Source organism: Myxocyprinus asiaticus, chromosome 1 (assembly GCF_019703515.2).
Source record: "Myxocyprinus asiaticus isolate MX2 ecotype Aquarium Trade chromosome 1, UBuf_Myxa_2, whole genome shotgun sequence".
Lineage (NCBI taxonomy): Eukaryota > Metazoa > Chordata > Actinopteri > Cypriniformes > Catostomidae > Myxocyprinus > Myxocyprinus asiaticus.
This window is the reverse complement of record NC_059344.1, coordinates 54,509,135-54,523,342: the sequence shown is the minus strand read 5'-3', so window position 1 is coordinate 54,523,342 and position 14,208 is coordinate 54,509,135. Positions and strand designations below refer to the sequence as shown.

Sequence of the window (14,208 nt, the reverse complement as noted above, 5' to 3'; positions counted from 1 at the left end):
ACTGTATATTGAATTATAATTTTTTAAGGTTTGGCCATAAATTCCTTCATAAGATCTGGCTGAAGAAAAAACATGACTTATACTCTTAACAAATAATTTTTGATCAACGTTACTTTCATTTTCTTATCATTTTAGGGCTATTGTTTACAATAATGGTCATATAAAAATGTAATGTTTACTTAAGAATGCATTTTGGGGGGGGGGGGGGGGTATAATTTTTCAATTTTCTCTATAAAGTGTCATCCTGTTCAGTGAGAAAAAACAATTAGTCCTGCAAATATTGTGAATTTGCACACAATAGTCAGTGCAGGAGCCATTTTTTTGTGGAGATAATCATTGGCAAAAGTAGAACAAGCTGAGTTGATGCTGTTCGTGAGTGAGATGGCTGACTCACAGCTGTACAATCAGGATATTTGCAGGTTCAGTTTCACGTTATAATTTTTTCCAAGCCCTACAGACCCTGAACAGATTAGACACGATCGTTTGACAGTTCAAGTATAGTGAATAACAGCAAACTTTTCAGCGTATTTTCTTTGAAGGTTCAGTTTTCATAATCGATTGCTTTTATTGCCTGAGATGTGCATATGTACTGACAACATTTCTGTCACAACTGCAGTGATAATTTTTTTACGTCTGAAGATTTGACCGCACTCCACACAACTAAGCAATTTTATATAAATAGGCCTACATTTGATTGAAAAAGACGCTATCAAATGCTCACCTAAACGGTGTGATCCATGTTTAGCAAACAGTGTAACGTCGGTTACGTACATACCCTCGGTTCCCTGAGACGAAGGGAACGAGGCATTGCATTTGCTAACGCATGGGGGAGTGTCTTTCCACACGACCTAGTTAAAATCTCTCTACAATAAGGCCAATATTCTAATACTGGCTATGGTGTTTGAGCCCCGCCCTTTTAGGCGCCAAACTGTCCGTTATAAAAAAGTAGGCACGCAAACACCATTCCTCAGAATTTTCTGACTGAGGGACAAGGAGCGCATCGCTCGCACCTCAAAAGAACTCTGAGTCGTGTAGTGCGGCCAGCGTTCGCAGTGTCTCGTTCCCTTCATCTCAGGAAACTGACGTTACATATGTAACCGAGATGTTCCTTGAGGACTCAGTACACTTGACATTGCGTTGCTAACGCATATGGGGAACAGAATCCCATCACGCCGCATTACACTACATAACCTTCCAGAGGAAACATGATGCCGCAGACCTGCGGGACGGCAACAGACATGAGTATGCTGCGAGTGACCTTCATGTTGGGCTAGGAGGGGAGCACTCAGAATGAATATATGAACTATAGTCATAGAGTATGAATTAACCCCTTCACGAACCCAGTCGGGAAGGGAGTATATTTATAATGAAAGTGCTTGTGACTTTATAGTGAATTACATTGGCCTGAATGCAGGCGGCTGTGTAAAATGATGGGGAGCTTGTACTTAAATGGAGGGGCATAAGTATATGTTTGGCAAACTAAATTGCAAGCACTCTAAACAGAGAGGACTCGTGAAGAGAGAGAGACGTTACGTCTAGGTTGTAAAACCTTGCGAATGTGTTTTGAGAAGACCATCCTGCTGCAAACATGTCTTGTAAAGACACACCGTTCGTCCATGCCTCTAGTTGAGTGTGCTTTAACACCAATTGTGCAAATCTTACCCTGCGACTCGTAAGCCAGGGTAATCGCATCAACGATCCAGTGAGGATGTCTTTGCTTGGAGACGGACATTCCTTTTGTGCTTCCTTCATAACACACAAAGAGCTGATCAGACAGTCTGAACTGGCAGGTGCGCTCAACGTATGCGTGTAGCGCCCGCACAGGGCATAACAAATGCAAGGATTGTTCCTCATCTGAATTAAATGGAGGAAAGTAGGCTTGAAGGTGAATCAGCTGCACTCTGAAGGGCATGGTTAGAACCTGAGCCAGCAGTAGTGTGGTCTTAATGGAGAGCATGCGCAAATCACCCGAGTCCAAAGGCTCGAAGGGGGGCCCTGCGACCGCTTTTAGGACCAAAGTTAGATCCCAAGTCGGGACTGTAACCGGGCAAGGTGGATTTAATCACCTTTCTCCTCTAAGAAACTTTATGATTAAATCATGTTTGCCTATAGTGGCGCCATCTTCAGGTGCATGATACGCAGATATAGTCGCCACATAAACTTTGAGTGCTAACGGAGTGAGTCCTGCGTCTAATCGCTCTTGAAGAAATATCAGAATTTCATGTATGAGGCAGTTTACTGGGCCTTTACCATGTAAAAGACACTAATCAGTGAACACATTCCATTTTAGCACATAGAGGCGTCTCATGGATGGCGCTCTGGCTTGTAAAATGGTGTTCATGACTGAATATGTCAGTTCTGGCACGTTTAGCATGCTCCTTTCATGGGCCACACATGCAGGTTCCATAGCTTGGGCTGGGGATGCCAGATTGTGCCTTGTGCCTGAGAGAGGAGATCTCTCCTCAGCAGTATTTCCCATGGCGAGCTGTATAACATCTCTATCATTTCTGGAATGAAAATGGGCCATTTTGGCGCCACCAATAGAATCGTTTCCTTGTCCTCTTGGACTTTGCATATGATAGAGTGAATTAGGCACACCGGCGGAAACGCATATTTGCGTTTCGCCAGCTATTTGTGGGCCATTGCATCCGCTCACAGCGGGGCTTGGGACTTCGAGTACCAGAGGGGACAGTGGGCGAGGTAGTTAAAAATGCACATGCCGCTTAGTTTCAGAGGGGCAAGTACTGCATCGATGCACTTTGTGAACGTGCGAGGAGCCAGAGACAGCCCGAAGGGCAGGACTTTGAACTGATGCGCCTTTCCTTCGAACGCAAATCTCAAAAACATCCTGTGATGTTGACAGTGTCTGGACTGCAGGGACCATTCTTCAAGGCGAGATTGTGTAGGTTCCTCTGGAGGAGACCACACAAAATCGAGCTCTTCGACCGCCCTTGAAAGGACGCGAAGCATCTCCTTGTCAGTGGTGCGTACACGCTCCTCGCCCTCGATGGGGGAAGGGGCGGTAGCATCATCCACTGACCACTTGCCTGATCCAGTGAGAGACATGACATCATAATCATCCCCAGCATCAGAACCGCGGAATGAGACGACATCTTTAAAAAGACATGAACACGTAAGCGACTCTTTTATATATGTATAATATATATACACAATATAACAATATACAATGCTTATAAGGATACACAACTCCTGCCAAAGCGCTGTGGGGAATCAGGTTGCTGAAACGGCCCATTCACCAGTTAAGCGGCGAGGCGGAGTGATGTTCACCGGAGCACTGCAGGGGAGTAGAGAGTCTTCTCGTTACCATAAAGATCCCGCCCACTGACTTGTGTAGTCGATGGCGAAGCAGTAGATGGCTTCTAGACGAGAGATGAATTGCTGTCTTGAAGGAAAAAAATTCTGAGGAATGGTGTTTGCACGCCTGCTTTTAAAAGGTTTGTGTCTAAAAGGGCAGGGCTCAAACATCATTGCCAATATTGGAATATTGGCATTATTGCAGAGAGGTTTCAACTAGGTCGCTGCTAAAGCTCCTTTACGGAGCCACATGTACATGTTACTTTTCTCAGTGCTGGTGAGGCTAAACCAGTCACCATCATTTGAGTAGGTCAGTTTCTTGAGTGCTTCAGATTTTCATATATATATATATATATATATATATATATATATATATATATATATATATATATATATATATGTTTTGAACCTTCTTAATAGATTAAAAAATATGCTTTTAATGTGATAGTAATGTGTCCAGGGAGAAGAGTTGTGGAGAGAGTACGCATCCCTGGGGTGCGCCAGTAAATGTGACCAGTGTTACTGAATATTACTGTTCATGAAGTGTATATATAAGAAAATGAAGTGTGCATTATAATAAAGTATAGAAAGAGTTGATGCCCGATTTCATCATAATTTACTTTCTCTGAACACTTGGGTAAGTTTATTAATATTGTAAACAAATTAATATATAAAATGTGGCAACTTTAAAGGTACCACATTTACACATTTACTCTTGCACAGCAAATTTTTTTGCAAGCAAAGAAGACGGAACTGGATGTAAAGCTTACCAGCTAGCTAACAAATCAATCCTAAACAAACTTATATATATACTTAATTTTTTTGGCCTATAAACCATTAGCATACCATCTGATCCTGTCTCATGACTGCTTTCCAAGCAGCCTCTCTTTTTTTAATGCAAAACATATTTTTGAAGGGTGCAGTTATAAAGAATTGGCTGAACAATGCTAGACACTCATCCATTGTGACCATGTTCGGTGTAGCTATGTACGTAGCACCATCCACACAGAGGTCACTGCCTGTTGAGTGATAGTTCAATAAAATAAGAACCTGATGCAAAGGAAACCTGCGCAAGAAATTGCTCTGCCACTGGAAGTCCATCAGGCAAAATTCCTGATCACACAGGATCCGATTGAGGTGACTATTTTTGGAATTTTGCCGGTCAAGGGTAAATGTGAGTTTAATGTTGTAAAGCAGATTTTGAAATGTTCTCCTTTATTCTGGCATCAACCCTCCTACAAACCTCGGGTGCACCAGCTGTGGAAAAAGTACAGGCAAATCCTTGGGTGAGGACCTCACCTCCACTTCCACCACCAAACTTCTTCTGGCTTGTAGACAAGGTAATGAATTGTTTAGCAGACTATTAGCTGAATGACTGGTTGATTTAATTAGGGCTGCAGCTAAAGTTTATTTAAGATCTGTTATGTAGGACTTGATGTTATTATCTCTTAATTGCACACGTGAGACAAGCTGCCTAAGCTTGGTCAAGTGAGTGATGGCATCTTCTGGGTTATCAAGTGGGCGCCCTCTTTCCTTGATGTTTCACTGATAGGCCCATGACACCTCCAGAGGGTTCAGCAGTGAATCCCAACGTCCCGGGCTCACTCACTCGATGCCATCTACTCACTTGAGGGCCCAGGTGGAGTCCTTTCTCTTCATCCAAAGCCACTGACTACCCTTTTCTGCAATTCTGGAGAGTTCTTTGACTGCTTGCCGGTGGGTCTTCCCTCATACTCCCAACTCTCGGAGTAGCCTTGACATTGATGTGGCCACAAACTCTCTACAGCCTAATTCAACCAGCCGGACCTTTACTTTCCAGCTGCAATGTTGTGCGTACCTCAGTTTCTTGCGCTCGTATGCTTCATCCACTGCATCCTCCCAGGGCACTGTAAGCTCGATGATGTACACCAGATGGAGTGAGGCCGACCATAGCACAAGGTCTGGTCTGAGGTTGGCTGACGCGATCTCAGTTGGGAAGCAGAGCCTCTGGCCTAAGTCTGCCACCATCTTCCAATCGCGTGCCCCGCCTAGCCACCCGGTGTCTGAAATTGATGATGCAGGTCTGGCTTGACCCTCACCTTCCCAGACAAATGCTATTACCGGCCGGTGGGATGAAGGGGGAGGAAGGGCATTGATGCTCATCCGCCGACAGTCCAGCACTGCTGCAAGACATCGTAGCACCTGGTTGTGCCGCCAGGTGTATCGGCCTTGAGTGAGGCTGGTCTTGCAGCCCACCAGGATGTGCCTTAGTGTTGCTGGACTCGAACAGTAGGAGCATATGGGGTCTTCTCCGTACCACTGGCTGAGATTCTTGGGAGATGGCAGGACATCATAGGCAGCCTTGATGATGAAGCTCATTCTGAATGTCTCCATTTCCCACAGCTCTTTCCAGGAGATCTTTCTCTTCTCTACTCCCTCCCATCTCGTCCATTGCCCTTGCCTTGCCTGAGCGATGGCCTTTACGCACCTTGCTGCCTCCTCCTGCTGACGTATCTCCGTACAACTGGCTGAGATTCTTGGGAGATGGCAGGACATCATAGGCAGCCTTGATGATGAAGCTCGTTCTGAATGTCTCCATTTCCCACAGCTCTTTCCAGGAGATCTTTCTCTTCTCCACTCCCTCGCATCTCATCCATTGCCCTTGCCTTGCCTGAGCGATGGCCTTTACGCACCTTGCTGCCTCCTCATGCTGACGTATCTTCTGCAACACGAGCCTACGTCTCTGAGACCGAGTTGCCTTGTTCCAGGTTGGTGTGCTGGTCCCAATGCCAAGACCATCCCTCCCTTGCTGCACTCGGCCCACGATGTCTCTGTGCTTGAACGCTGCCTTTGCCTGCTCGGATGCTTCTGCTGGGGTCCATTTCCTCCCAGTAGCCAGGATGGGGGCAGCTTTGGCTACAAACAGATCACTTGACTCTGTTAGCATCATCTCCAGTCTTACTTTGGTGCATTTGTACTCCTCTGAGAGACTGGAAATGGGTAGCTCTTAGACACCTTTGCCATAGAGCCCTAAGCTGCTGAGACACCTAGGAAGACCAAGCCACTTCCTTATGTATGAACTGATCAGTCTCTCCAGCTTTTCCACTTTCAAGACTTGAGCTTCATATGGGGTTAGTGGCCACATGAGCCATGGAAGGAGCCCAAATTGCATACACCAGAGCTTCAGCTTGCCAGGGAGTGTGGTTCTGTCGATGCTCTTCAGGCCACTGACGACATCCTTCCTGAGCTGATCTACTTGCTCTGTGTCTTTGAGGGATGCGCTGTACCACTGGCCTAGGCTTTTCACAGGCTTCTCAGAGACCATTGGAATCATTTCATCGCCAATGTAAAAGTGTTGGTCTGATAGCTTCCCCTTGACGATGGAGATGCTTCTGGACTTGCTCGGCTTGATCTTCATCCGAGCCAGCTCAGTGTTCTCGTGAAGCTTTCTCAACAGCCGTATTGTACAAGCTTTGGTTGTGGTGAGTGTTGTGAGGTCGTCCATGTATGCTCTGACAGGTGGCAGCCTCAGGCCAGGTCTCAAGCTCTGTCCTCCCACCACCCATCGAGATGCTCTAATGATCACTTCCATAGCCATGTTTAAATAAGTAATCTGTCGATTATTTTTTCGATTAATTGGATAAAAAAGTCACATTTTATTTTCTGTATATATCTGGAAAACTTCATGCCCAATTTTCACCTCCAAACAACATGCAAATTGAAGGCTATGAGAACAAATAGAAATGTATGGATGTAGGCGATGCTATAAATTGTGCACAAAAAGGTTTAAAATATAAATACTACATTATAAAACCAACAACTGTTAATAAACAAAATATTTCAAGGGCTTGCAATAACCAAATGATTTTAATACTTCAAAAAGTGCATTGAACTTTTTCTTAAATCTGATTTTTTAGATAGACTGTTCAAACTGCAAGTTATATGTGGACAGATCTGATTTATTTTTATTTTTTTCAGACTGCAGTCACTTTTTCTGGCATGTACACATTAAGTACGTTTACATGCACTTTAAAAGTTCGGTTTCAGTTGAGATGAAGCAATAATTTGCCTTTTTAAAATGTAATGTAAATGCTTAAGTACGAGTGAAATCGTACTACTCAGATAATGCAATTGTAGCATCCAGCATGTATACAGATTAATCAGACTACAATTGGACTTGGAGTTGTGCACATGCTCCGGAGGTAGAGGTCACACGTGATGAACGAATCACAAGCAAGGTATCGTACCAGTCTGTATCAATAATTCACTTACACATGGTGTCATGTATACTCGGACAGACAGATTAAGACTGAAGCTTGACTTGGCAAAAACCTGCAGTAGCTCAGTTGTAGCTCGATTATGACTGCCCATGTAAACATTGTCATTGTAGCGAAACATACTTGCATAGATTCACCATGCATGAGACTTTAGCAATGAATATTTAGCCAATAATTGATGTTTCGATTTTCATTAGGGCAGTATCCAAATCTTAACACATTCGTTGCTGTCAACGAGTTAAGTGCAGTTAACAGTTACAACACTGAAGGGAGGGATACGGACCTGTGAAAGGAGTGGTGGCTTTTGAAGAGTATATTCGGCTTGCTGACTTCAGGATGTGAAGGGAAACATTCAACATGCTTTGTGGTCTTTTACACCCTAAGCTTGCCCATCAAGACACATTTAATCCCTGTTGAGAAGCGCATTCGTTGTTGTTTTTTATTGTCACAATGACTATTCATGATCACATTAAAACTAAATCCATATAAAACTAATATAAAAAGATATTTACACAGACAATCAGTAGGCCTAATTGCATCATATTAATTTAAGCGACACAAGCAAACATATGCCTGATTTTTTATTTTTCTTTTACATCTGCATGACAACCAGCATGAATAGTAAATAATAACCCATTTCTTACCTCATGCAGCAAAATCCAGCGCTTGAACCAGCTTCATATGCAGTCATCACAGACAATGTTAGATCTTGAAAGTTGACAAAATCCAGTGGGAAGTGCCTTTTTCACAAGTGGAAACCATTTTATACCTTCATCCACACCTTAGGATGCCCCAGCCTTTGGTTCACTATCACCTGTCATGCCCAGATCCACCTCTGGCCCATCATCATCCCTACACATGGTATCCTATCTGCAATCAGAGTCTCATTCAATGCTATCCTTAAACAGTGTCTGTCATACACGGTCTGCACCTCGCCTATTGCAATTCACGTGGATTGCTTTTCTATTACAGGTCATTATAATCTTTGTTTGAGATTTTTATTGTGTAGAGGTGGTGATATATTGTGAATGAAGTCACAGCTGGAGGGGTTGCCCTTTATTTGTGACTATATTGTCAATGTAGCATGGCGTTATACCATATTGCTTTCTAATGTTACTACACTAATATTTTTTTATTATTTAAAGATTACTTTATCAAGATGATCAAACCATCTTAAATCATCAAAACACATTAAGAGTCTTTCTTTCACTAGAAGATATAGTGTCTAACATGTAAATTGTCATAATCAGCTCTGAGATTTGTACAGTTATATGATGAGCAGGTGATCAATGTCATAGCTGTGCTGTTTGGGATAAGCTATATTGACAAAATAAATACATTGTATTTTGTATTTATATGTTCTCATTTATTTCAAGTAAGATTATGGTAAAGTCAGGCAAATCATTCCACCTTTTGGCAAATCATTTAGAGCATTATTAAAATATCTTTACAAATTGTTTTCTCTGAGTACCCTCTGTGTTTAATCAGATGTCTTCTATTATTCTGTGCGTAAACTAATTAAAGCTATTTAGTGTTTGTTTCCCCCTCATCAATACCACTGTAATAAGATAAAACGAGCCAGTGGAACTGGACAACAACAACAAAACATCATAATAGATATTGGATCAGATGCTCTACATCTCTTTGGTTGAATAATTGCTCATTTTTACTCTTAACGCCCACAAAATCAACCCATTCTCTCACACGTCTGTGTGACAGAGAGAGAGATTGGTGGAGTAAAAATAATTAGCAATATCTCTAAAATAAAGGTATGGCTTTTTAATAAAGCGGCATTAAAATGCAGTATCACATACTTAAACTCATTCAGCCATTTTGACCTTTCTGTGTGAATGTGCTTATGAGACAGAAAGGTGTATTATTCTTAAAAGCAATTTTATTTTGTATTTTCCCAACAGTTCAGAAGGTTACAACTTATGCAATATCTTGATTTGATTAGAGGGGTTATTTGTAGGGAAAATAAGGTTTATTTAGAAATTACTGTTTTTGTTTTACACATACATGGGGTTAAAAAAGAAAGAAAGAAGAAGCAGCCAAACTCACAGGAATATGATGGTTTTTATTCAATGCTTTCCAAATTGGTAAAATAATAATAGTAAAAAAAAAAAAAAAAAAAGGCAAGCATGTGGCAAATATGCACAGCCAATGAACTGTGAACAATGATCCATGCTTTTTTAATCATGTATGTAGTTGATATATGTTTTTATGCATTTTTGCAACTTCTCCACAGCAACATAGGAAGGAAGGATTGGTGCAATTTGGCCACTGCACTTGTATGCCAGCGTTAGAAGTGTGTTCGCATGTACCTACATGCCATACTCTTTGCTTTACTAGCAGCTGTGAACAAACTGAGTGCCACTGCATGCACTGATGAGGCCTGTATCTAGAACGAGCCTAGTATGGCAGCCATAAGGACAGTAGGGTATGCAGAAGGGAGCCAAATAGCTTTCACAAAGGCCCAGAGAAAGAGATTTGCTGATGGGTGTGGTGACCTCCCCCTGGCAAGATTCCACCTCCAACAGCAGATGAATGCACAGCATTACAATATGCTACATATATCAGAAAGCACTGAAAAGGAACCTGTCAAAAGCTCCATTTTGGCCATGCAAAGAGGTACATACTTCGGGCAGTGCAACTGGACATTCCTGCATCCCTGAGCAACAGTAGGAAATATCAGACGACGACGTAGAATTTGGAGAAGTAGCTTCTGGATCTGGGATTATCCAATTTTAGAAGAAATTGATTGGAATACTTGGAACAAATACAACAGAACTGGTAGCATTAGTGAGCCTGTAATCCTGTATTAAACTCCTGAATTAAAAATATGGACAATCCGTTCACATTGTGTGATTTTTTTTTTTGTCCCCTGCAGAAAATATGTGAAACGCGGAGCTGCGGTGTCCAAACAACACATACAAACTTCATCACTCCTCTTCACTTTGCTCAAATCACAAAATTTCGTGCTTGTGTTTTTCTAATTTTTCTAAATAATAAATAAACACGCTCCTTTTTCTTTTACATGTGTAAATAAACACTTGAAAGCATGAAATGCTTGAGAAACATTAGTGCATGCATTTTTTTCAAAGAGATGTTGGAATTTGCATTCATTTGCATCAAAACTTGGAATGCGTGAACGAATTTCATTGTCTTTATATAGCTGTTTTGTATTTATCTATATCCGTATCCTTGCTATGATTAAGGTAACTACTCCCTTCATATTCCATTTCTCTTATGTATATTTTTATCTGTATATTAGCCTAATTATTTTGGCACTTTTTTGCTGAATTTTATTTCTCTTTTTGTTTTTGTTCTGAAAACTCGTGTCTGTTATTGCAATACAATAAATAAAAAGTGCGTCTTCTCGTTGGCCGACATTCACGTCAGACAGTCGGAGAACTTAAATAAGGCTTACAGGCTGGACAGTGCAGATTCACATGATTTTTATTTTATTTTTTTTACCAGCATGTTCTCAGTCGCACTTGATTAAAATAAATGTTTTTTTTACCGGGCGTTTTGGTAAAACACGCAGTAATATTTAACGGCACGGGAACGCGCAGTCTATAAAAAGTCTGGAAAAGCTTCCATCAATAATAACGGTAATGTGTATTTTAAAGAAATTGAGGAAAACTCGAGTATTCCTCTCCGTTATGCTGTTTGTTGTAAGGGCAAATGTGATGTAAATTCTGTCATGTGACACTACATTTATGCGTTAGTGCCATTTTCTCGACAATACCAGTTTTTCACAATTGATGTGTCAACATATAGGAAAAACATAATGTAGACACTTTTTATTGATAATTTGCGTTTCCATCAGCTTTATTTTGATGCGCCAAAACATTTTCGCAAAAAAAACCTTGGATGAAAACGTAGACTCAAGAAAGTTTTGTTCTGCAATGGAAAAGTTCAACTAAAAACTCAAAATTCCCTCATGTATTCACCATCATGCCATACCAGATGTTTATTATTTTCTTCTGCTAAACACCAAGAGATTTTTAGAAAAAAAATCTGGGCTGTTGGTCCAATCAATGCGTGTGAATGTGACCAGAACTTTGAAGCTTTTTAGGCAATTCAAATTCTTTGTGCATATCACCACCTACTCATTTCACTTCTGAAAATATGGATTCAACCACTGGAGTCCTATGAATTACTTTTAAGCTGCATTTGTGCTTTTTGAAGCTTCAAATTTTTGGCAGCCATTCACTTGCATCCTATGGACCAACAGAAATGAGATATTTAAAAAAAAATAAAAGTCAGACACATCTGTGTGTGATGCATGAGGGTGAGTAAATGAGAACATTTTATTTTTGTGGTAAACATTCCTTTAAAAAGAGCAATATGTAACCTAAACAAATTTTTTTAAAAAGCAGAACCAACCAGGTTCGGCTTTTCCGTGACAAAATGCTGGTATTTTCAGGTTCTCCTGAAGAACCCTTGATGCAAGTCATTTAAAACATTTGTCTGTACTACACTGTATTGCACACCAAAGGAAATAATTTTTTATATTCTTAAGCTCACATTATTCACATTTAAAAGACTGTTGCAATACCATGAAATTAAGCAGAGTCCACCAAACCACCCAGCATGGCACTTTTAGCTTTATTGAAATAAAATCCTGAAACTTCACAAGTTTAAAAGCCAAATGCCACGTTACAAATTAAAAGGGTACACAAAGACTAAGCCAAACATCATAAAACAAAACGGCTTCTCTGAAGCCATGTTTGAAAGAAATACCCCAGAAATGAGTAAACGCAAAGCTGGACAATATAAAGTGTTAAAATTCTAGTAATCTACAGGGCAAACAAAACGCATCCGTACAGTTCCATGTCCTAAGACAGCTAACATACAAATTTCAGTTTACACAGTCTTCTGTTGTCCCTTCTTCCCAATAAGAGACTTGTGAATGTGGGGTATAACACCTAAAAGACAGAAAAAAAGAGGGATTACTTAATATCATAAATGAGACAAACACCAAAACCTCAAGTTTTTCAAATTGAAGTCGAAGCAAACTTACCACCACCAGCAATAGTCGCCTTAATGAGGGAGTCCAGCTCTTCATCACCTCTGATGGCAAGCTGCAAGTGACGTGGGGTGATTCTCTTCACCTTCAAATCTTTAGATGCGTTACCTGCCAGCTCAAGTACCTTCATGTAAAAGCAGACGAGTTAGTCACACGTGGTAGATCTTTCTGCCTAGCGCAGTCTCTCGGAAGAATATACTCACCTCAGCAGTCAAATACTCCAGAATAGCAGCGCTGTACACTGCGGCAGTGGCTCCGACGCGCCCGTGACTTGTAGTCCTGGATTTCAAGTGTCTGTGAATACGACCCACTGGAAACTGAAGTTACAACCAGATACAGTTAACAAAACGAAATAACTAGCAAAGCTAAACATATTCGCCAAGACGGTGTCATAATAAAGTCAAATAACGCACTCATAAAACACTGACGCTGAAGTTAAGTTTCCAACAGAGATATACTAGTTTATTTGAAGACAGTTTAAACTACAGAAATCAGGATCAAGAGTCTTTGTTGACTGCCTCTGATCTGACCTGCAGTCCAGCCCTCTGTGAGCGCGAAACAGCCTTCGCTTTCGCCTTCCCGGAGTCTTTTCCTGCTTTTCCTCCAGCCTGAAACCAAAAGAACCACATTCATACATCGTGCTTTAAGTGGAAGGTGTTTAACCATTGCAGATGATCTTACAAACATAACTACGTTTACGCAAGTCAGTTTAATTTAAGGATTCGCTTGGCTCTCATGTTTACACGACGCCAGTTAGCAGAAGCGCTACTGCTAACTAGCCGAACAATATTATGCAACAAAGACCACCAAAATGATTTCAAATACAGTTTTGAGGTGTTAGAAACATATCCCAAAACTACATATGTTATAAAGGAGGCGCGAAACAAAGACATTTCCTCACCATTTCGTGTGTGACGGACGGTATTACCAGCTACAAACGCCGTTTCTGACCAAATACAAACTGAGTTACGCGCCTTCAGTGTATTAAATATAACCCGCTCCACATCCGGGACATTGCGCTCGTAGCAGACCAATCAGCTCGCGTACCTTGTTTCTTGGCGTATGTATCAACCAATGAGATTAAGAATCTTGCAACTCTCCCATGAAATGGGCGTGGCTTTGGACGGCCGCTTTTGCCGGGTACTGTAGTTTTCAAAACAACACGGGGCGTTTCATTCGGCTTCATTTCTTTCTATAATTTTATTTATTTTTTAGTTCAAGATAGTTGTTCATTAATGCCTCTAATCAAAATACCACCTAGAAATTGTGTACGTTTTTCTATGCTGGACAGTCAAATTTTTTAGATAGACAGATAGATAGATAGATAGATAGATATTTTATAGTTTAGTCTTAAACATTGTAAAAGAATTACATTTATGTGAACATTTTATTGCACTATTTTTGTGTTTTTCTCTGCACACTTCTAACTGCCTTTCCAGTAATAAATAGCCTACATATGCAGGAATATCCTGTCATGCCTTGTAATGTTTTTGTCCTGTCCTCCCATTTAATTATACAGTCATAAGCACTGTATTATATATTCAAGTGTGAATTTATCAGCATGAAGCATTTCTGTTCCAATGACAAGCTGACCAAATCTTG

At 41.0% G+C, this 14,208-nt stretch overlaps 1 protein-coding gene across 1 annotated transcript; it reads right to left on the bottom strand.

Moving 5' to 3' along the window:
- Positions 1-12,166: 12,166 nt before the first annotated feature.
- LOC127436424 (histone H2A.Z) lies at positions 12,167-13,608 on the bottom strand. Its single transcript, XM_051690593.1, has 5 exons — positions 13,508-13,608; positions 13,137-13,214; positions 12,810-12,923; positions 12,601-12,730; positions 12,167-12,505 (listed from the first exon to the last, which is right to left on the bottom strand). The coding sequence occupies exons 1-5, from the start codon at positions 13,508-13,510 to the stop codon at positions 12,444-12,446; spliced, it is 387 nt and encodes a 128-aa protein (XP_051546553.1). The 5' UTR covers positions 13,511-13,608; the 3' UTR covers positions 12,167-12,443.
- Positions 13,609-14,208: the final 600 nt, after the last annotated feature.